Raw genomic sequence first — 24,413 nt, 5'->3', positions numbered from 1 at the left:
GACCAACACCCACCTCACTACATCTTCCTTTCAGGAAGTTGTAGAGAAGGCTAGGGTCTCCCCTGAGCCTCCTTTTCTCCTCAGCTGCTCCTCACAGGACTTGTGCTCCAGACCCTGTCCTGCCTGAACTGAGAGGCCCAGAACTGGACACAGCACTCGAGGTGTGGCCTCAGCAGTGCCCAGCACAGGGGGACAATCCCTGCCCTGCTCCTGCTGGCCACACTATTGCTGATCCAGCCCAGGATGCCATTGGCCTTCTTGGCCACCTGGGCACACCCTGGCTTATGGTCAGTCACTGTCACCAGCACCCCCAGGTCCTTTCCAGCCACTCTGTGCCAGCCTGTGGCACTGCCTGGGGTTGTTGTGACCCAAGGGCAGGACCCAGCACTGGCCTTGTTGAACCTCACACCATTGGCCTCAGCCATGATAGAGCCTGCCCAGATCCCTCTGCAGAGCCTCCCTGCCCTCCAGCAGATCAATAACCCACACAGCTTGGTGTCATGGATGAATTTAACTGCACCTGATGATCAGTAAAGGTGTGACACAGCGCTGGTCCCAGTACTGAGCTTGTGACCGGCCACCAGCTGGAGGTAACTTCATTTACTGCCTCTCTTGGGGCCCAGCCCTCCAGGTAGTTTTTAACCCATGAGCTATAGTTTCCTAGATCCAGCTTCTGACTCTTCTTCTACATAGGTGTGACAGTTGCCAGTCACCCCCCCCATCAGCCGGGACTGTTGGTAAATGATGTAAAGTGTCCTCATGGTGTTTTAAAATGATTTAAAGCTCTTTCAACCGGTTTCATCAGTAACCTTGGCAGATCTCATCTGGTCCCACAGACTTGCAACTAAGTTGTCTAGCATGTTCTAACCCCTTCTTCCTGAATAATGAGGGCTTCATTTTGCTCCTCACCCCTGTCTTCCACTTCAGGGGACTGGGTTAAAAACTGAGATAAGAAGGCATTAAATACTTCTTGTTTTTGTTTCCTCTTTTGTCACTGTTTCTCTCTGCATGCAATAAAGGATGGAGATTGTCATTGGCCCTCATTCTGCTGCTGATGTATTTGCAAAAACATTTTTGTTGTCTTTTTCACCAGTACTCAGATCAAGCTCTACCTAGGCTTTGGCCCTTCTGATTTTCTCCCTGCATAACCTCATATCATCACTGTACTTCTGCTGAGTTGCCTGCCCTTTCTTCCACAGGTTATAAAATCTCTCTCCCCATGTTCCACTCAGAGCTCTCTGTTGAGCCAGGCTGACCTCCTTTACCACTGATCTTTCAGCACATGGGGAGACTCTGCTCCAGACTCTCTAGCTAGGATTTCCTTTTGCCTTCCTGAACTCCACTGCCCTTAAGGACTACCTCCTACAGGACTCTCTCAACTAGTTTCCTAAAAAGGCTCTAGTCTGCCCTCTGAAAGTCCAAAACAGCAGAGTTGCTGACCCCTATCCTTATTTCTCCAACAAGCAAAACCTCCTTTTGTGATCACTTTGCCCAAGACAGCCTCCAAACATCACTCGCCCACCCTTCCCTGTTCACAAATAGCAGGTTCACACTGAAAGCTCAGACAGCTTCTCAAGCTGTGGTGAATCTGGGTTGATAGGATCCTGTTACTGCGCTTAGTTAAATATACTCTATAAACAGTGACACTGATCATGGCTGTTTATGTTCACCTCACACCACCACACTCAAAGACTTGGGAGTTTACAGTTCTCCTAACTTCATTTATGAATTCACATATGATGCATGATAACCAAATTCGTTCCCTCAAAAGTTGCTGCTACCACCAGGAAGTTTACCCTTAGTAAGATATAGGATCAGTAAGAAAAATTCTACAGGAATTTAAATGTAGCATACCTCTATTCTGAGATGACCTTAAAAAAACAAAACAAAAAGACAAGTTTATTAAAATTAGTTCTCAAAGTTTTACATACTTTTATTGAAAAGAAATTATTTTCTGGGCAATGCAAATTGCAGCAGCTCATTAATTTTTTCTACTAAAAGAGCCCTTTCTTTAAAGGAATCTTTACATAACATCCACATCTACTCAACACTCCCAGAATCAGACTCTCATAGTCCACGATAATTTTGAAGATAGAATACAGAAACAGTGATAAAGTATGACTGTTCATTTCGTCTACACATACTATTTTTGAGATGAGGTTCTTTAAAGAAAGCCACAACACAGTCACGGGATGTTGCATTTACTCAATTTCAAAATTACATCAAAATCCTTTGAAAAGTAAATTCAGTCTTTCTAAACAGTTAGCACTGCTTTAGTGAGTTCTAGTTGAAGAGATATTCCAATTACATATTCCATAAGTCAGTACACTAAAAACTAAAGTTCAGTAAAACTCATGAAACAAGCTTACATTTATAACTCAAGCAGTTTATATGTTGTATTAATGTTTAATAAGAATAAACCTCTTAGTGTACTCTACACTGAAGAGTTCACAGACAAATTCAACACTTTCACATTTACTTCAAGTCATCTTAAATAAATTCAATTTAAAAACACTTTCATGGTAGCATTCCATGTGTCACAAGCAATCACTTGTACTTGAAAAATGTGTGTATGTATGAGAGAGAATTTTTCCTCTGCCCTCAAATTTAATGTTACATGAAATATAAACTAGTCACCTTGAACGTTTTGAAGTAGAACTATACTGAGCAGCATGTGTAATTGAAGCCTAAGCCAGCTAAAATAAATGAGGATTCTTCTAAAGAATGCATGTCTTCTGTTAAAAATATTACAGGAAAAGGTATCTACCGCACTCAGCAGAATTTGTTCATATTTCAAGAAGAGCTGTGAAGGGACAGTCAGCCCTAACTAGGTCAGGGGTTGCTCTGCAGTACAGGCTTAGCAGATACTCAAGCTAAAGCCACCAACTGTGTATTGTGCAAGAAGTTACAGGCTGGGAACGATGAATAATTTTAAGTTTGGTATGTGCAAAAACCCCACCTTTCACTCCATTATAAACGACTTCCAAATTTATCAGGTTGTCTAAAGAAAGAGTAAATACTCTGTCTCAGTATCTGTACATGTGTAGGCATTGAAGACCACTTCACAAACATTAAACTACTTTAAAGCTTAGTGTTCTTTCAGGTTTTATTCAAGTCATTAGACTTGCTGAATCTGAAGCTGCATTTAACATAATTTATGTGAAATTTAATTAACAAGTGTCATTATAAGGAAATAGTTACATTAGCTACTTCCTCTAGAAAAAAAAGTGCAAATGCACTAAATTATTTGTTTATACATTCTTGGTTTTATCTAAGGTATGTAGTAGGAAAACCACATAAAATTCCTAATAATACAATAAAAGCAAAGCCACAAATAATGGGATACACTTCCTTTGCTACGTGAGGTTCAGAGCTCTCATAGGTAAACACTTTTCAGCATGGCAAAAATATCTCCATGTCTGTAAAACAACACTGTTCACTTGCACTGTCTAGTTCTCCTGATTCAACTCTACTCCAGTAAGAAAAGTGATGATACAGAGTTTTGACCTACTGCTCCACAGTTGTTATAGCTCCTCTACCAACATGAAGAGGGCCCACAGCATGGCTTCTTCAGTTAGTTGGCAGTGGCCATGGACTTAGAGAGAAGGGAAGAAAATACTGGTGTGCATACCAGACAGATAGAATTGTTTTGCAAAGTTGCATGTCCAGCAGAAAACGAGATATCACTAAGTCACTGTAACCTTCTCTGAATTTAAACGCCCTACACCCATATTTCATGGGTTTATGAATGAGTAATTTTCAAAAATAGAGGCATTGGAGACATGTAGAAGATATAGTAAAAACTGAAAATCTAATTATGGAAGGTTTATATCACATTTTACCATCTACCCTTCTAAAGACTTATGATTAACGTACACTGGTTTTACATTGTGTTATTGAATATTTTAAGGCCACTACCTTCATCTGGAATGATGACTTCTACAAAAAAGCACATAGCTGGACTGACATGACACCATACTACTTCTTCAAGAAGTTTTACTTAAATTTAATTTGACTACTTGGGGAGTAAGCAATCTCTAAAGGCAAATTATGTCCCCAAGTATGCACAAAACATTTTCACCTCAGCATCACCATTGTATGTCCATAAATAATTCAGCATGAAAAGCCCAAGTCCTCAAGATACAAAACAAGTTGCTAAACAATGCCATAGCCCCTTTGCTCTGCAACACTTTTCTCCATTCTGAGTTTTCTTTGTGCAGTTATGCTGCCTTCTGTAACAAACAAGAAGGTTAATAAATAATAAGGGAAGCATTTTCTTTACATGTTGTAGATGCATGTAAGTTTCAATGCCACCTTTATATTCATGGATTCTTCTGATATTCAAGAGTAGCACCGTTTATTTCTAACTAATAGAGCTGGCTATTCTAATTAACTTAAGGTGGATTTTGGAATAGTTTCATGGGAAAGTATTTTTAAACTACTCAGAATTTTTATAATACCAATTAGCTACTGTAATCTCATTATAATTATTATATGAAATCCAATGCAAATTTTATCGGGGGGAAATTTAAATTGTAACAGTATCACAAAAATGAATTTCAAGGCATCCTTGTAACACTTTTCCACTTCCACTAAATATAAATGCATCAACTTTCAAAATCACTATAATGACACAAGTTTACTGAACCAATTATCCAATCTAGGACCAAGGATTTGTAACCACCAACTAAAATAAAGTCCCCTTTTCAGAGAGCAGACCTGGTGACATCATCCTAAATCGTGCAAACAAAACAAAACCATAAACTACCACATTAAATTGCAGCTGATATAAAGTTAAGCCACATCCAGGACACCAGCAGCTACTAGCTGCCTTGAAAGCCAGTCCAATCCTTCATAAAGTCCTGTACCACTTCGGGCATCACAACCCTGAATATACCAGCTACGGCCACAGCAGAGTTTGTGGAGACTTAACAGTTCTGTGATTTCTTCCACTGGAAGAGCACCTGCTACATCCTGCAAGAGAATTAGATACAAAGACTCAATTATTCTTCTGTATTATGCTTGAAGCCATTTTATTGCCGTAGACTGAAGCTACAGATCACAAAATAGCTATTCAAACATAAAAGACAAATCAAACCATTACACATTTACTACTTGTTACCATAAAAAAAACCCTGGTTGTTCAATCTACTAAGCATGCTTCGCATCAACATTTACTTGACCAGCATTATACATAAGGAAAATATCTATATTTTATGCTTTCTGCATTAGCACTCCCTACCCACAGCAGAGGGTTTAGAAGGTTGGAATTTGATAGACAAGCTGAGGAAAAGAGAGTAAAATCAAATCACAAGTACCTGTTTATTAGCAAAGATCAAGAGCAAGGCATCCCGCAATTCCTTCTCTGTTAATAATTTTGCAAGTTCACTGTATGCTTCACTGACTCTGTCTCTGTGACTGCTATCAACAACAAACACCACCGCTATGAAAGAAAAAGTAAAATGTTTTACACACATTCAAATATAAACTGTAGAATTAGTTTACAACTTACACAATTCATTTTTTCCTAGAAGCTTTCTATGTGAAGTTTCTCAGCAATACACAACCTGAGGACAACTGAAAAATTCCTTACATACTTCTATATTTTAAACAGAAGTCTAGAATTCATCCTAAAACAGGGGGAAAAAAATCTGTTATTTTTTCCTAGTCTAATATAAAGGCCATGATATTTTAACTACTTAGGTCTAAAACCAGATTTACTATGCATGGATTAAGTATCTCAATTTAAACGATTTCTTGATCCATTTATACTCCATTAACTCCCATATGGCTGTTTCAGTTTCCCTTAATGGGCTGTAATATTCACAGGTTCAGCCAAATCAGCACAGCTTGCTTCAACTACAGACTACACAATCCAGAGAAAATAGCCAGGGACCCAACATAGCAGCATTAGATTTTACTATCCACTAGAGAGTAACTAAGATGCCAGAAAGACTGGAGAGTCAAGGGAGGCAGAGGTAGAGGACAGAATTTAAAAATCAAGCTGTTTGTGATGAATAAAACCCCAGTATCAAAACTAAAATTAACCTACTGCAGTTATGTACCAGGGTAACTGCTTAGCTTTCTCTCCAACATGCAGTTCCAAGGCAGGCATGATTCCACACTACTTCACACAGTGTGTTTTAAGAGGACAACAGAAATCCCAAAACACAAATGTTAAAAGTTTGAAAAGGTGAGTAATTTAAAATGTTGAAGTTTGCATTTAAGGCTGAAATAAGAAAGTGGAGCATATGAGCTTGTGTTTGTAATTCCTAAGTATTTTAGATAATTGTGAATTAATCAATCAAGAGGAACTTCTTTCTGAATTGGAAAAAACCTATGGAGGATTTACAATAGGGCAACATGAATTTTTAAGTTGGCACTATATACATCAGTGTTTTCAGATTCAATAATCTGATCTATAATCAGATACTACACTGCAATAGCAAGTCAGAAGTTACAGAACTTGGTAGAATTTTTTAAGTTGCTATCTAAAGGCTCCTAAAAGCTGAGTATTTTCAAGTGCTATTTATATTTCATACCTGGCAAGTACTGCTTCTCACTATGCAGACTTTGGGACGCTGTACCTTGTCTGTTGTCAGCTAGAACCAATTTAACAGAGGTTCTAATTTTGCTTGGCTCCATGAACTGTCTGATGGATTTATGGAGAATGCACCTTTATCACCAACTGGACTAAAATTTACTAGCTCATGAATCTAACAGCTGTACTTCGCATTAGATGAACAACTTTCTACTGTCATAAATTATTTCTATTAATAATCTTTCTGGCTTTGAAATGAGCTAGAAAACAAAATGCATTTTAAGAGCTGTATCAGTATTACCTTGCGTATTGAGATAATAATGTTTCCACAAAGGCCTCAATTTGTGCTTTCCTCCTACATCCCAAATAGTAAATTTTAAATTCTTGTATTCTACTGTTTCAACGTTAAAACCTGGAATAAAAATATTTAAGTTTTACAGTCTTGCTCTGTATGAACATAAAATAACCAAAATCAGTGGATAAATCGAACATTCGGAAAAGTCATTACATTTAAATTGTAGCTACTAACCTATTGTTGGAATTGGCTGCATGAATTCATCTTGCTTTAATTTAAACAAAATAGTTGTTTTGCCAGCTCCATCTAATCCTAAAGTAACAACCCGAATCTCCATTTTTGGTCCAATATGTACCCTGTTGTCCTGGAAGAAACAGCACACATGAAACAACAACAACTTTCGAAAATTTAATCTAGAAAACCCATATGTTTTAAACATGTATTCTGTCACTATTTCTAAAATTATTAAATGGATAGTCTCCCCTCCAAAAAACAAGTAACAATCATCAATGACTTTCAGCAATAAAAAAACCCAAAAAATATCCAATAATCTTTGTAGTGAACCTGTAATTTCTACCGAACCAGAGTTACTATATGTCTTTTAGAAAGTCAGCCAGTTTCATAACGGTATGTCTCTATTTGATAAAAATTCAAATTCTTTCATCATTCTTGGCTGAGACCATGTGAGGAATGTTTGTAGCAATTAACTAGAGTTCTCTGACCAGAAAACTCTTGTTTCCCACTTCATTAATACCTCCACCTTCAAGGAACTACTTCCTTGGTGGAGGTTCCATAATTTTACCCCCTCACCCTAAGCCTCTTCCAATCCTTTGCAACAGTAACATTATTAGCACTAAACAGTAATATTAAATAGTAGAGAAAAGCAAACAAACCCCCCCCAAGTCCTGCTTGGAGAAAAGAAATGAGAATCAACTTTGCTATTTGTAGTTTACACCAAGCTCTCATTAAGTATTGAAGGAGATGACAGTGACAATGTGATCAAATGGTAAAGTATAAATTCTAAAATAAACACATAGACTGAGATTAGTATTCCCAAAACACATTTTGAAGTACTTAGAACCACTATCTTGAAGCAGCAGGGTTTCAATCACCACAACTATGTGGCAGTATATTTGTTTTCTTGCAAAATCCAGACAGTACTGTGCCTATTCCACATGGCTTCTTATTTCTTACAGAAGAAATACTACTGAGTGCAAAAACGGTACATGGTCTTGTATAAGACCAACATGTTACCAGTGTGACAGGACGTATAAACATTTACATCACATGATGTGAGATACCCAACTATTTATCTTTCTATATACACACAGATACATATGGAGGATCCATTACATATCTGGACATTTTGTCATCATAACAAGCAACTGGATTGTCCCTTCTGTCATGGGAGAAATAGCATACTTTCAGAATAATCAATACAATTCAATGACCTTATGCTATCCCAGTCCTGCAAGAGAGTAGAAATACCTTGACTGCCTCCCAAAAAAACCCTAAAAATATAATTATGAAACAACCACAACGTAAAAGTAAGCATGACTGTAAGTGTAAAAGCCAGATCAAAGGTTTATCTCATCACATATGCTGTCTGAAACTAGGCAAAGATGGACATGAAAGTAACAAATAGGGAAAGCACATAGTGATAACTCTCCTAAATAACTTCCCTGTGCTTAATAGCTTGTAGCTCATGGATCTTCTGATCCAACAGTGAAGTTTCTTCAACTAGCAGACCTCAATGCATTATTCACCTATGAAATTGTCTGCTTGCTGCTTGGAACCTAAATAGGCCCAGATGGTCCTTATCACAGAAGTCCACAGACTACCTATTCAGTATGAAATAAATTCCTTTTCTGAATCTGTGAAATGAACTTGTGTAAACTCAGCAGGGTCAGTACTACTACTACACAAGGCAGATGCTCCAAACCCAAAAGACTATTTGAGATTTGGTAAATAAAACATTGAGACTTAGCTGCTTTTTAATAAGTTCTAGATATTTGGAATCAGAGCTGAAATTCAGTGACAACACTACAACACGATTATCAGAGCGCGCTATCTCATTTTGGAAAAGAGCTTGTAGGCAGATTTTTGACAAGTACATCAACAATAAAGGCACGGAGAAAGAGAACAAACACAAAGAAGCATGCAGAAGACTTTGAAGAGTCTAAAAAACGTCATGCTCTAGCACTCTTTTCACAAACTTCAGTTCTGTATTAACTAAAATTTCTGTCAATGAATGTCCCTAATTCTTCTCTGCACCTGAAAGAAAGAAGGAAGAGCAGCAGCTTTGGATAGAGCTGCTCAGTTTACAGGTTTCTTGCAGGAGGCTATCGGCAGAGATTGCTGACAGTGAGCCAGTCTGACAATCCTCTCACAGCTTCACCAGAACCGTCGGTCACCTCAACAGCTCCCATGGCTGGAAGGCAGAGGCAGTACAACTTAAATCATCAGGGAAATGAAGGATATGAGTGATGCTGTTACATTTAGCCATCCTGCTGCAGTTTGCTTTCTCGAAAATAGGCTCTTCTCAGTATGTTTGTATTCTCTCAGAAAGAATCAAAATGTGTGATAGAAACCAAATTTCCACTTTTTGCAGAAATAGTTCTGTCATTTAAAAAAAACCATTGCAACAAAAGTTGCTATTCAGAAAACAATGTGTAGCATCTGCTACATGAGCCAGTTACAACGGACTATTCATTATCACAGCAAAGAAATAGACATGAAAAAAGTCTCTCTTTGTCAATTGTATCAGCACCTTTAACTAAAATGTTGCTTAAAAAAATTACAAATAAAACCCCTTTGTGTCTGTATTTCTGACAGCTGCATAACTCGATGGCATCCTTAAAAACAGGTAATCTTAGATTTCTGTTTAAGTAAAACTTGTTTTCTTAAGTCTCAGTGCAGAAAGCGCAGAAGAAATATCCACAGCTATGATCTCTTCACTTTTTTATCCTTGACCTCTTTCAAGAAATTTGATGAGACAAAAGCTCTCTGTATGGGTTTACTTCATAGTATCTTAAAGTGCTTTCCCTCTGACAGAACACTGTCTTTTCGTATAACAGTCTTGATATTGGTACGGGTTAGCAGTTGACCATAGTTTAACATCATAATGAGAATTCACCTGTAAATTTCAGGCACTGCTTTTCCTTAATAGTTTTCTCTCTGCAGCATGCACATACACATTTATGATGACCAAATGCTCTTCTTGTATATAATGTTCTACAACTACTGCACTCATTTGACAGAACACTATCTTCAAATAAGGATCATGCTTTTGGATGAGGAGCCATTTCCTTGCCACCAAGCTAAGTACATGAAGACATCTCAACCAGAATTCTCCAAATCCTCCCTTCAGAGCTTTGTATGTGGTATTTCCCTGGCTGGTTTAGGAAAAGGAAATGGCACTATGCCTGTTTTCAGAGAAACAAAAAAAATACAGGTAAGATTTACTCACTTTCAAGATGAAAAGGACTTTTCCCTCCCCTCCTCTAACCTCCACAACTTTCATTGGATATTAAATGTTGCTCTGATCTGGTACTGTTTGAAATGCTTTTTTACATTTTATAACAGATACAGCCTTTAGTATATGGCAGCTCCTGAGAGAGACCTTTCCAGCAATGTAGTAACAGTTCACAGTTTTTTATCTGAAGATTTTATTTCTGCCTGATATCTGTTGCCAGGTCCAGATCTTTCATGCACAACAGACATCACTGTAAGTCACAATAGCCGCCATCAGCATAACTGATTTTTAGATCAGTAATCTAAAAACACACTGTTGAGAAAGAGAACATTTAGCTATATCAGATGTGAGGAAGCAAAAGGAATTATTGAAGGAATTGCTTTCACCTTATTTTTTCCATGGCTGCTGCTGTTCTTGTGAAAAATTACACCTGATTTAGCACATTTGAAATTCAGAAATTAACCTTCAGAAGACTTCATAAAAATACAAATTGTTACAAAAGAACACCAAGTCTTCTGGGTCCCTCAAGCCTATTTTACGTCTCCCTGTAACATTTTAGCTGACCGCTATCATTCTCTTTACAAATGCTCACAAATTCACAATCAAAATTTTCCAAGTCAGATAAATAGCTCTGAAAGCCAAAACCAGACATTCAAAATGCCCTTCTGATTCAGCAATTCTTCATCTGTGAAATGTGATTACTGCTTCACTCATTGAATAATGAGGGTTTGCAGAAGAGGTTTCCTCAGGTCTACCAGCCTTGGTCTCTACTAAATAGGGAAGAGATAGGCAGAAGTGGAAATTTTGCATTAACATGGAAATTCAAATATACTGAGGTTACAAAATCAATTACTTTTAAGAAATTTAATTTCTCAAGTCAGCAAGAGCTGACACAGAATCCCTGTGAAATGAAAGCATTCATTTCCTTACAGTAAATGCTTTATCAGCTACAGTTAAATTCTCATTTTTGTCTCAGCAACAATAGATCCTCTTCCTCTTTCACTCATTCAGAACCAAAAACCCCATACATCAAAGTATTTCTTGCTCCTTGAGTTTCAAACTTATTTTCTTAAAAGCATCATCAATAATAAATACTATATAAATACACCAAATAAAGTACTATCATCAAACTTTGAATAATTTCATCCCTTTCAATGAAAGTAATACTGAAATTGTATTGAAGCATTAAAACCCAAACCTACTTAGATGAACCATGTTAAGCTATCAGTGCATACAAAGCAACTGTAAAACAAATGACTGTTTAATGAACTGAAAGATTTTAAACATGATAATCTTAGAGTTATAATAGTAGTACTGCATTTAAAATAGGGGAGCAATTTTCAGGAAATGATCAGATATGTTTCCAAAGAAAGGTATTTCTAGAACTCACAAATGCTATTTAACTTAGTTCAAAGAAATTAGCTCGTGTTCAAACAAAGTTACTGATATGGTCAATATCAAAAGAGCATTTCTCACCCTAATTACAGCAGTACAGTGCTCTGTTGCTCAAATACCAAACTGCACTCACAAGGTGATAAGACACTGTGGCCCTAACTGACACTGAATTGCCTCAACTTGTTGCAACAAATACAGCATCATAATGCACATATAATATTCCTGCTTTATTTTACATTAGGTTTGGAACTTCATAAAGTGGATAGTTTTTCCATGAGATTAAAAATACCTTTGTAAAAGTAACTGGTATGCTAGCATCCAGTTGTACATGATCTGCAAGTTCTGTGAACTGTTGCTGCTGTTTCTGTAATGTCTCCAGCAACCTTGTAATTTCCTGTTTGGCCAACACCACTCTGCAGTCATCCTAAACAAAGAAAACAAAAGTATGCCTTTCCCTTAATAATTTACTTGAAAATACCCCAAATACAATGCAAATATAATTGCTAGAAAGAAGGTATTTTAAAGATAAATACTTCAAGAAATTAACATTTAAAAATAGACTTATTTAAAATTGCAATACAAATATTAATATCTTAACAGTTTTCCTTAACACTAACAGATACTAAATAGTTCTGCAGGTTAAAAAAAAAAGCCAAACCAAACTACCTTTATGAGCTTTAGGAGTAATATAAATAATAAGAAACAATAATAACAATGTAACATATAAAGAACGTTTATATTTTTCATATATCATTCAAACAAATGGAGTAGTGCAACTCTTTTGCAGCATATAGCAACATACTTAAGAGGAAAATACTAGTATCCACCCATTCATGATCAGAACAATTGTACAGTTAAACCTGACTACACAAGCAAACAAAAGCTCCAAAAATTTTTGAAAAAAAGAAGTACAAATAACACATTCATTAAGTAGCTTCTCACCCTCAGTTTACTATTTGCTACACATACTATTTACTTTTTCCTATCATTAAACTGAATTAATAAGGGATCAATCAGAAACTCTCACACAGCCACTTTCTTCCTAAAACGTATTTTCCTACCAGTCATCTATGACAATTAGCTCCAAACATCTATACTTGTAACTGCCACTGTAAAATCCTTCCAATAAATTCTGTAGGGCTTTTTTTTGCTTTAGTCTTGTCTTGCCTTCCCACTAATATCAGAAAGCACTCCAGAAAAGTCATGCAACAGGGTTTCCAGTAACTGGAGGACTCTACACTTTTGTACTGATTATCTTTGCCTAACACTCCCTTGTAATAAATACTTAAATCTCACGTTATATCGTTATTGTTTTAATCTTATAAGAAAATAATGCAGAGTACCACCTAATCTCTTTTTTTGTAGTCTAAACTTAATTTATAGTTCCATGTATTTTGCCATATGCTACAGCTCACTTGCCAACCTACCTGTTGTAAAGTCTTTTCACAGTGCAGGCAAGCTGTTGAAACCTGTGACAGGAGAATGGTCATGTCTTCTTGCTGTTGTCTAAGCCAAATCAGCTTCTCTCTCACATGAGCATCAACAACACTAAGAGCCATTTCCTCCTGACGACAAAGGGTTTCATGAAGATCAGAAAAATAGGCTCGAACACATGAGCGAGCATTCTCCGCAGTTCCTGGTACCTGGAGTGTTACAGCAAGGAGATCCAAGAGATTAAGGGCACCAGTTGATTCCAGAAGCAAATTTTAGATTTTATTCTAGATTCTAATTTATTTTCACATCTGCTTGGCTACATCATAGTTCAAGCCCCAGTTAGGGCGGGTAAGATTTTCTATATAATACCAAAACACTTTACAGAAGTTATTCTTATAATCAAGTAGCTCATTTGCATGTATAGACAACTAACTAAAAATAACCAGGAGAAAAAAGCCTCAATAGTATTATATCACCTGAGAACATACATAGTCTGTACACTAGCAGTTATAAAACTTTTCACACTGCCTCCATATTTTCAGGTAGCCTAAAAACACTGTAACGCACAAGTTCCATCTATCTGCTGACCTAAGCCTCAATAATGACTTGCAAGATAAAAGACATTAAAGTCTTGTCCTATAAAATCTACACATAATTTTCAAAGAAAGTCCTTATCCTGGTTATCACAGGAAAGTCAATAATCTGTTCATATGGGGGAAATAAAAATGTTCAAAAAACATACATGTTCAGTATGGGCCATTCCAACTCCATCTTCAACTATTTGTTCTCCTCCTTCTATATGCTGAACAATTCCAACTAATTTTCTGGAATAATCTGAGATTTCTTCTGTGAAAGTTCGTATACAGTGGGCCATGTCTAAAATGGATGCACGAATCTGGTTTGCTTCTGGTTCCAAGACAGAATGCTATTAATTAAAAGCAGCATATTATAAACATCAATCATAATGATTTTCCTTAATAATCTTTTCTATTTTACTATGTATTTAATATACATGTGCAAGAATATGGGTATATATTTACACATACATATAGTAAAGCCAAATAACTTAAAACCATCTTGCAATTTAAAAATACAGTCATGACTTACAGATTATGCTGAAACTAACTCAGACATCTAGCAATTACACAAGTAAAAAACCCAAACTTTTCTGTTTATCATAATTTATTATAAAAAAAAGATTGCACCAGTCATGTGATATGTATGTAGTGTCATATGGAAACAGCTTTTAAAACTGGTGGCCCAATGTTATGAAAAGCTCAGAAAAGCAGCAGATAAAGGGACTTCCTTCTTCATATACATACACACATTGGTAACTTATTGTGTTTTTAAATTTTTTTTCTTTATTTTACCTTGGCAACTCTCTGACATGAAGGGAAGATTAAAGTAGGATGAACACATCAAGAATCTATCCTCCTTTCTTGACAACCTTTTGTAGTTTAATTGGATAAATGATTATGCAAGCCGCCCCATGGCATGACTAGAAATTAATTACTAGCAGTACCTTATGACCTTGATGCTTCCCATACTCCTTGCAGACACAACACATGAGAGGACTCGCCTGACAGCCCTCTTCTAAACAAACAAACTCAATGGCATGCACTTGGTGTTGGGAGCACATTGTCTTCTCGTGAGGCTTATCAGCAAGAGGTACACGCCTGTGCTTCGCTAGAGTCTTGGTAGAATGAGTCAGCTGGGAGCACTCTGCACACAGGTGAGTGGCACAAACTGTGCAATACACAGACGCAACATGGGCTTCATCTTCATCGCAGCGAATGATACTCTAACAACGAAAAACAGGCAAAACTGAAGTGGTTAACCATGCGAATAACGGAGGAAAAATCAGAAGACTTGTCAGCAATATAAGCTTTCTTTAAAAGTTATACACGCCTATATATTTGGACTACTTTGAAAATTGATTATAGGTTTTCAATAAACTTTTTAAAAACAAATATGAATTTTATAAATCCAAGCTTCAGTGCAAGTTGTAAAGGTTTGGAGGAGAAAATATGTCTGGCTCTAGGAACTTCCTCCAAAGCAGTTATTACAGAACAGTGAATTAGTTACAGAAAAACAAAATACCACCAGTCAAATAAGCACTTAGGAAAGTTATCCACATCTAGAATGGTACTGCAAGATATGTTGCACACCAGCTGTTAATACTGAAATGATAAAAGCAGCTAGTTTTTGTAATGAAGTACTACATGATAAAATAAAATAACTATAAAAAGGCAACTATTGACAAGAATAGCTGAAGTCTTTAGAAGGAATTCCTAAGGAGTTTTAGAAAACTGCTTATATGACTAAAATATCAAAATAAACAACCTTTTATAAAAATCCTAAAGACATAAGAAAAGGGGGGAATAATACGCACGCTTATTAATATCAGTTTATTTTCTGCTTCAGTCAAGTACAAATTAGCATTTAATTACGAACAATTAATTGAAGCCTTAATACTAGACACTGAAAGAACATTATTATTGGCAAAATTACATTCGGCAAAGAACTGATTTTCAGTCTTCTTCCTATTTAGAGTTAATTTCTACCAAATGTAATTTTTGTTGTTGTTGTTTTTTTTTTTTTTTTGTTTTTTTTTTGTTTAAAACTCAGTACCTCTCCAGACAGACCAATGCCTTCTTCAGCTGTCCCATACTGCCCAGCAGGTCCATTCTGCAACCGTTCCAAGAGTTCCAACAAAGCAAAGTTCTTTTTCAATCCCCAGACACCAGAATCTCCTATTTTTGATGAAGAGTTAAACAAAAGGGAGGAGAGGAAGGAAAATCTCAAGCACATATAATTTTGAGAAATTCCACAAACTACAATTGAGATTTAGACTAATATAAAGAGCACATCAACTACATTAACAAAGTGAGATACAACCAAAATTTTTTCTGCAAACCCACTCCATCTTCTTCCTTTCTTCAATCATTGATCTATTTAATATTTGTGCAGATTTTCCCTACTTAAAAGATGCCAAGATTATTAAAAATATAGAGAAACTTAGTAAAAATACTTGTAAAATGATCTGCAATAGCTAACAACTAAAGAATACAAGGAGTACACAAACACTGTGTATCATAAAAATTGTTTTTAGGAGTAAAGTGAACATTTCTACTGTACTAATGGAAACCATGAAGAATTCTCTGAGAAACCTTATTCCCTGTATCACAAGATGCAACACCAATTGCAGATCTCATACCAGCAAAATCTAAATAAGAGTTGAAAAAAATATTCAGAAAGAAAACCCAAGGTACTACACTACTTGAAAAAATGGAAGATCACTCATACTCCCTAGAACAAAGCAGAAATCCATGTCTACTCTTGTATGATCCTGATTTTGTAGAAGTTAACATGAAGCAATGAGATGAGCATCAAAATCAGAACTGCATTCCAGTAACTGCTGCTAAATGGTATCTGTATAGGCCACATCGAACATGAAAATTTTAGTGGCTGCTTTTTCAAGGAATTGTCATCCTTTGACTTTTTTCTAGTGTAACTCATAAATTTAATGACATTTTCTCTATTGCAAGGAAAACAGTGGTCAAGAAATCAAGCATCATCTTTGAGCACTGGCTCATTACTTTTTAACCATAATATAATCACAAAGTTATTGAGGTTGGGAGGGTCCTCTTTATCTCTTTGCCAAGGTTACCTAGAGCTGGTTGCCCAGGACCACACCCAGGCATCTTCTGAAGACCTCCAAGGAGGGTAATGCTATCATCTCTCAAGGCAACCTGCGGCAGAGCCTGGTTACTCTTACAGTCAAACTTATTTCCTTATATGCTGACAAAACTTCTGCATTTCAGTTGCTGCACATGACACCTCAGCTATCTACATGAACCCATGTAAAAACTGTTTTCCCAGACAGCTCAGACTATTTGAATTGTCCAGTTGTCCCATGTTGTTTCCTAACTCCTAAATTTTGCTGCCCTGTGGCATTCTGGTAGGAGTACGTACGCTTCATCCTTCTGGAATTGAGTGTCACCTCACTGATCTTTTATAGACATTAAGTTTTACTTCTTCAATATGGAGATTTAGCAAACTCTTCATAGATTGTGATTTATCATTTGAGTGAAAAAGCAGTTCTAAATTACTAGACAGACAACAACTACAGTTATGAGAAATACCCACTCAGTAACCACATTGGAAACCTTCTTCTTTATGTAGCTTCCAGTTTAACTTCATGAAACTTTCTTTGCCAGTCCATCTTCCTCACAGTTTAAACTACAGACTGTAATATTCTATTTTGATTTTGGCCAATGAGAATTTACGTGCCTCACAGATTAAATGCAATAAATGGATGATACTGTTTTTCTTTAGCTATAAATGGAGCCTTTTTAACTATTTTATCCTCCAACACTCTCAATGGGTATAAAACAACACTCATAACCTTTTTTAAAAAATATGCTTACCATTAAAGACCATTCATCTATTGCCTCCAGAAATGAGCCTATGAAAGCACTGGTTAGTAACTTTGAAGTTAGATATAAAGCAAGGTGCTTGAAAAAGTCAGTGTTTTTAAAGTCAAGGATCTCTGCAGTTATCAGTTCCATGGTGGAAGCCTGCTACAGAGAGCCACTGCATTGCCAACACCCAACCTAAGACCAGTGCACTCTACAAAACAAGCTGCAAACAAACAAAATATTTTGACTTTTATTTATCACAGATCTTGAAGGAGTTTGCAGAAGGTATGTTCTGTCCCTCAAAAATTGCACTAAGCACCACCAAAGTCTTTGATATATTCTAATCTCATAATTTAGTAATTCTTTATCTTGAACACTCCTAGCAAAATCACTGTTTTTTTAATAACACGGAACAAGGAAGAGTCACCTCTTATTACAAGTTGAGGAAATACACAGAACTGTATCCACTTTTAGAATTTAATTTACATCAAAACAGTTTGTAAACAGGATCTGGATTTGCTAAATATGTATCTAGACAGACTAATTCTCAGAAAGCAAAGCATTCCGTTCTAGGGCATTTAGCACTTTTCCACAGCAAACTAACTGTGCACAACCTTCAGCTTCTACAGCATACAAAATAGTCACTTTAGCGGCACACCAATATAATGACTGCTGATACTAACATGGACCTTCTATTTTCAGATTAGCCACTAATCCAGATAGCCATTAATAGCCCAGTATAAATGGAAGCACATGTACCAATAGGATAAACCTACTTAAGTAAGAGATTAGAGTTCCTAGTCTTTAAACAAACATTGTTCTAGCCTTTAGGCAAACACTGGGTAAGGCTGAGAGAGGAACAAGCTATTCATCATTAGAGTTTTTTACAAAAGTCTTTTTTCTTTCATAGGTTTTAATGTTTATTAAACAAAGCCTAGACATTAAGAAGTACTACTCTTCTCAGTTTACAACATTGTATGCGATTTAATCATGTTATTTCTGTTCCAAGTCTAGCAGGGAAGAGAAAGTCAAAACAGAACTAATTAGCTGAATCATAACCGAGAAGATCAGGAAAGATACGTCTGTAGCTACTTTATTTCTTTTTTGGTTTATAACGATAAGACATCATGAGAAACAAAGATGCATACTAGAAAGAATATAAGAGCTGTGTATCATGAGACTTGATAATACAAGTACTAGCAATTGTGTAACTTGTCCATCTCGGTCACAGCTAAAATCAAGTGACACTTCCAGGCTAACTTCTAATCTACTAAAACAGAATTTATAAGCAGAAGGCATTCAATAAAACATAGAATCACAGAATAATCTTGAGCTGGAAGGGACCCACGAGGACCACTTGAGTCCGACTCCTGTGCCTGCACAGGCCACTCCCAGTGACCACACTGTTTGCCCAAGAGCATCCCCCAAATACTTGTTGAACCTTGGCAGACTTGGTGCTGTGACCACTTCCCTGGGGAGCTGTTCCAGTGCTCAGCCACCCTCTGGGTGAAGAACCTTTTCCTAATGTCCAACCCAAACCTCCCCTGACAACTTCAGGCCCTGCCCCTCTTCATGATGAAGCTGTAATTGCAATGGGCTCTCCCCTTAGTCTCCTCCAGGCTGAACAGACCAAGTGACCTCAGCCACTCCTCACACGGTTTCTCCTCCAGGCCCTTCACTGTCTTCATGCCCTCCACTGGACACTGTCTAGTCCTGTCCTTCTTACTCTGCAGCACCCAGAGCTGCCCCCAGCACTGGAGGTGAGGCTGTCCCAGAGCAGAGCACAGCAGGACAATCCCCTCCCTTGCCTGGCTGCTGATGCTGTCCCTGATGCCCCCAGGACACGCTTGGCCCTCCTGGCTGCCAGGGCACTGCTGGCTCAAGTTCAACTTGCCATGGACCAGAACCCCAGGTCCTTTCCATGGCACTGCTCTCCAGCCTCTCATTCCCATCTGTCTGTACATCCAGGGCTGTCCCATCCCAGGTGCAGAACCCGGACTTTCCCTTACTCTTGAACTTCATATGGTTGGTGAGTGCCCAGCCCTCTCTGCAGAGCCTCCCAGCCTGAGGGGAGTCAGCAGCTCCTCCCAGTTTTGTACCATCTGTGAACTTTGTATCTCTCTCATTTATGAAGATGCTGAAGAGCACAGAGCCTGGGGTGGAGCCCCGTGAACCCCCCTAGTGACAGGTCCCCATGCTGATGTCACCCCATTCACTGTCACCCCTTGTGTCTGACCCATGAGCCAGCTGCTCTCCCATCACACGATGTCTTTATCCAGCCGTGTGCTGGACCTTTTGTCCAGCAGGACACAGAGAGACAGTACCAAAACTTAACTGAAATCAAAAAGATCACATCAACTGGCTTCCCCTGATCAGCTAGGTGGATTCCCTTGTCAGAAATATCCATTCTCGTTAAAAAAACCCATGTCTCATTTCACTGGTATCTATCAAAGTTTATGTATTTGCAAAAATGGGACCTTGCTCATTTTTACTCTAAATCTACCTACAAAAATTTTAGGTACTTGACTTACACATTTTCAACACAACTGATCAAGTATTTATTTTACATTTATAAACATTAAAAGATGAGTTGTGGAAATACATCCATTTACTCTCTTGGACTTTACCTCAAATTCTGCTTTGGTCACGAATGTAAGAGAGTCTAGTGATCTCATCCTTGTGCCTACAAAGAATAGTTGTGCCCATTACAAAAATCATTACACATTCTGACTGCCATCTCACAATGAGAAGATATGAATAGCAGGAAATCTGTCAGTCAGGAATGAGATAGTGACAGAGCAAAGCTATTAAGACTGACTCCAGTTAACAATACAAATGTCAATTTCAAAAGCATGAATTTTGACTGCAAAAGTATAAATAATGAAAGGGATAAAGGAAAAGCTTTTGTCTAAATATGTAAACAGATTTAAGAGAATGTTTAACTGCCTTTTCTTGAACAGTATTTTTAAGTTTCGGCTTGGCACTCCAACACTAGCAAAGGCATGTGTAAATGCGAGCAACACCAATCAGATGGATTACATGAAGGATGCCACTACCTGCATTTTTCTGTGAACAAGTTTTAATGATAGAAAATAATTTCAGTTCTGCTGTAATGATAGATAGAGAGAAACTCCAAAGCTGTAGAGTAAGCACATTTTTCATAAAAATACCCCAGTCAGTGTATTAATTAAAAAAAAGCCAGAACCCAACAGGAAAAAAAAAAAAAAAAAAAAAAAAACAGAAAAATCCAGTCAAAAATAACCAGTAATTCAACATGGGAAGAGAGAAAACAGTTTGCAGGAAATTATTTGCCTTTTCTCCCAAATTGACATACTTTAAGGAAAATCTTTGAGAGGAGCCTCTTTTTCCACAGACACCACTTATTGGATTTTCCCCCATATAAACTGTCTGAATCAACAATCTTCAAAATATATGACTTTAAAATTTTGAAAATCAAACAAACTTTTACACGGCACCGTTTTGCTAAGCATGTAAACAACATTTCAATTTTCAGTTGCAGAACACGTATTTCCAAAAAATCTGACTCACAAAGTACTTCTAACCCTGATTTCACATACAGTTACATACAGAAAGAAGAGACAGCCCCGTAAATTTAAGTCAAGAGTCCAGTTCCAAAAAAGTACAGCCACATCTACCCATATACAGATCCTCCAGTATTTATTTCAAAAAGTTCCCAAGATTACATAGGAAAACTTGGATAAATACAGTATTAATTGCTTTAGTAATAAGAGCAAAGGAAAAAAAAGTAATCACAGGTTATTGTAGACCAGCTAAACATCTCCATAAAATACATAATTTCTGATTAAGAAACTGTGTTCAGCACGGGGAGCTTTATGTACTAATTTTACAGCTTTTCTTTCAACAGAATTTTCTCTTGGCAGTGGTCTTATAATCATGATTTACATACTAAACAGCTCTCTTAGACTAGAGAACATTATTTCATTAAATGGTAGAGTGGCAATGGGGTGAACATGGAGCTCGCCTTCTATCCTCAAATGGATGGAAGTATGAAAAGTTCCCCTGGGCTCTGAGTTGTCCCTGCCTACTCCAAAGCTCTAGAACAAAACAGAACTACAAGTGCAGCAAGTTTAACCAATAGCAGCAGCTACTAGGTGAGTAGAGCAAGGTAGCAAACGTACAGATGTCTCAAAGAGGGTCCATGATGAGCGGCACTCTACAAAATATCCTGGTTTTATATCCTGGAACCAGTAATATGTCTCAAGACCGTTGGATATGAAAAGACTAAAAGTGCCTATGACGTTCCCCTGCCTCAGATCACCAGGCAGAACTTCTAATCACCAAGAAGTATTTTTATTTTCAAGCTGTTTTGCAACGATTTTCTACCAATTACTTCTGTGAGAAACTGTTGATCACAGTGCATCCTTCTTCTTTCTAGTGTTAGACAGCAGGATGCAACTCTGTTATCTTCAATATGTAAGGATCCTGAAGCTTTTCGTCCTTCTTCCTAGCTGTAGGGGACTTGGAGGTTTATTAACATTTCACTGCATTTCATCAAAAGCTCCTCAGAAAGACAAAAAACCCAAAGAATTGTAAATGCTTTTGTAAAGCTTCCTTTTCACCAAACGTTAAGCACACCAAAAAAATATGATAGGATCTTTTCAGATGCCTGGGAAAAATTGCATAATAAAAACTAAGAAGCAACAAGTTCCCCATCACAATAAAAAATGCAGTGGTATTGGACAAAAATGTTTCATAACAACAGGACTGCACGTTGTAGTCTAATATTCTCCCTCTAAAAGCATAGTTTAAGAAATCTTGTGTAGCTGTACAGTCACAGATAAGAAGTCAAACAAACCATTACTTTTTTAGCCACTCTACTAGACTGGCAATCATTCATGATTCTCATACTTTATCATCTCCCTCTCCTCAGAAAACAAACCCCTCTTTCATACAAGACTGATATTTCTTTTCCTGATTTCTATCATCACAAGAACATCCTGCAGAGTGCCTTAATATTCCTCGCAGATTCTCATACTGCAATGTCAAGTGAATTTGATACTTAAACATTTCTTTCATGGTTTACCAGATTACAGATGTCCTTTCCTAAAGACTGTCCTTTCAACAGGTTTCTTTTTCCTCCAGTGCAATTCAAAACTGCTGGAGCCAGTTCTATTAATAAGTTCTTTTTGTTACAGCTTACTCTGATAATTTGTCTTTTCTATGGCCCCATATTGACTAGGTAATTCTTATTCTGGAGAAATTATACGTATGTGCCATCTTTTGTCAAAAATAAACTTCTACTGTAAGAAAAAAGCTTATCTTATCCCTTCAAAAACCATGTGCAGACATTCTTAGAGTAAGGGAATTCCTGTTAATAGCCTGCCATTATCAATTATTGCATGTATAGAAGTCACTAACACTAACATCGTAAAAAACAGGTTTGTTATCACTGATCCTTCCCTCTAGATCACGTCATCATGAAGTCAGACAAATGTGTTTGTCAAAAAAGTTACCTGTTCAATTGCATGGGTTTAGTGTTTAGGACAATAGGAAACTAATACTCATTCAGGAACCCTTACACAGGAACATTAAATAGAGTAGTCTCTTTGTAAATATAGGTATACAAGAAGATGCCCAGGTATAAAGTGTGTGAGCCCAGGCTCAAGAACATGAAGGCAACATCTTTACTTTCTTGTTCTTACTGCACATTCATTACTTGGAAATACTATCACTAAGTGGAGCACTAAGAAATTATATCTAGTATTATCTTCTAGATATCCTTGACTGACAGGTTTCAAAAACATCACACTTCTATTTTCTTACCTAGTTCAGTAACTTGTCGATCAAAAGGACAACGAACTGCTCTGCCGTGGAGGGGAAGCCGGGTAAGACAGTCATGGCAGACAGTATGGCCACACAAAAGCAGCCGGGGAACTTTGTCTCCTTGCAAAGAAAATACATCTTCACAGACCCCACACTCAAGAACCTGTAAGTTAAAAAATACCACATTTGGTTTTGAGCTAATAAAAAAGCAAAACTTCACACAGTAAGCTATACGACAGTTTATTTTACAGACGTTCAAGCAATCATGCATGCTCAGCAGATAAGTTGAGTCAGTGATTTTGCTTTATGCATACAACTAACGATCATACTACCGATTTTTTAAAAGTAAATAAATCATTAGACACAAACAGAACATTTTAGCTCCTCAGCATCCTGCCTGACCACCACTAATCCCTACTCACTTCATTTAATACACTGCCACAAGACAAGCCTACTGGTCAAGAAGCATAACCAGCAGAAACATCCTGGCAGGAAATGGAAGCGGCCAGCAAGACCCTGCCAGAGCAGAGGGTTGGCCGGTGGAGTTTCCCCTCGCAGCTGATGCTCATAAAGAGGTCAGTCGTACCAAGTGAGCCACTTAGCAAGCTACAAACGCAGCACCGAGCTAGTGCGAGCAAACAGTTGTGGGCCGAAACATCTCAAGCTATAAACGAAAAGCAAAACTAATTATATTAAAAAGGTTATATAAAACTGGTTACATAAAAAGAAAAAAAAACCAAACCCATCCATAAGCCCGGGACTCCAGGGGACATATCCTATACCACAGGCCTCCCGCGCCCCGTCCTCGGTGGGGCCCGCCACACCACAGGAGCTGGGCCGAGCTGCCGCCTCACCTTCACCGCAGCACCCGCCGGGCTACGACCGCCACCACCACCGCCAGGCCCGCGGCCACTCTCCGGCCCGGCCTTGTTTATAGCCAGGGCCGCCATCTCGGGGAGGGCGGAGCGGAGCAGCTCCGCAGGAAGGAGCGAGGAACCGCCACGGGCGCGCGCACCGCCCAGCAAAACTACGACTCCCACCGTGCCC

General features: G+C 37.7%; 1 protein-coding gene across 1 annotated transcript; it reads right to left on the bottom strand.

The window, feature by feature from the left end:
- Nucleotides 1–1,908: 1,908 nt before the first annotated feature.
- Nucleotides 1,909–24,391, bottom strand: TRIM23 (tripartite motif containing 23). Its single transcript, XM_014881408.2, has 11 exons — nucleotides 24,221–24,391; nucleotides 23,367–23,529; nucleotides 15,772–15,893; nucleotides 14,663–14,941; nucleotides 13,883–14,065; nucleotides 13,134–13,349; nucleotides 11,996–12,130; nucleotides 7,071–7,200; nucleotides 6,843–6,953; nucleotides 5,319–5,443; nucleotides 1,909–4,974 (listed from the first exon to the last, which is right to left on the bottom strand). Exons 1-11 carry the CDS (start codon nucleotides 24,314–24,316, stop codon nucleotides 4,795–4,797), a joined length of 1,740 nt encoding a protein of 579 aa, XP_014736894.2. The 5' UTR covers nucleotides 24,317–24,391; the 3' UTR covers nucleotides 1,909–4,794.
- Nucleotides 24,392–24,413: the final 22 nt, after the last annotated feature.

The sequence above is a fragment of the Sturnus vulgaris genome, chromosome Z, assembly GCF_052056855.1.
Source record: "Sturnus vulgaris isolate bStuVul1 chromosome Z, bStuVul1.hap1, whole genome shotgun sequence".
NCBI lineage: Eukaryota > Metazoa > Chordata > Aves > Passeriformes > Sturnidae > Sturnus > Sturnus vulgaris.
This window is presented reverse-complemented; position numbering and strand designations above follow the sequence as displayed.

Coding starts and splice junctions, on each gene's coding strand:
- TRIM23 (XM_014881408.2), bottom strand. CDS start 24,316: ATGGCGGCCCTGGCTATAAACAAGGCCGGGCCGGAGAGTGGCCGCGGG. Junction 14,066..14,662: donor GGAAGCATCAAGGTCATAAG/GTACTGCTAGTA, acceptor TTTAATTAATAG/CATTCTGTCTTGGAACCAGA. Junction 6,954..7,070: donor GCAGCCAATTCCAACAATAG/GTTAGTAGCTAC, acceptor TTTTTATTCCAG/GTTTTAACGTTGAAACAGTA.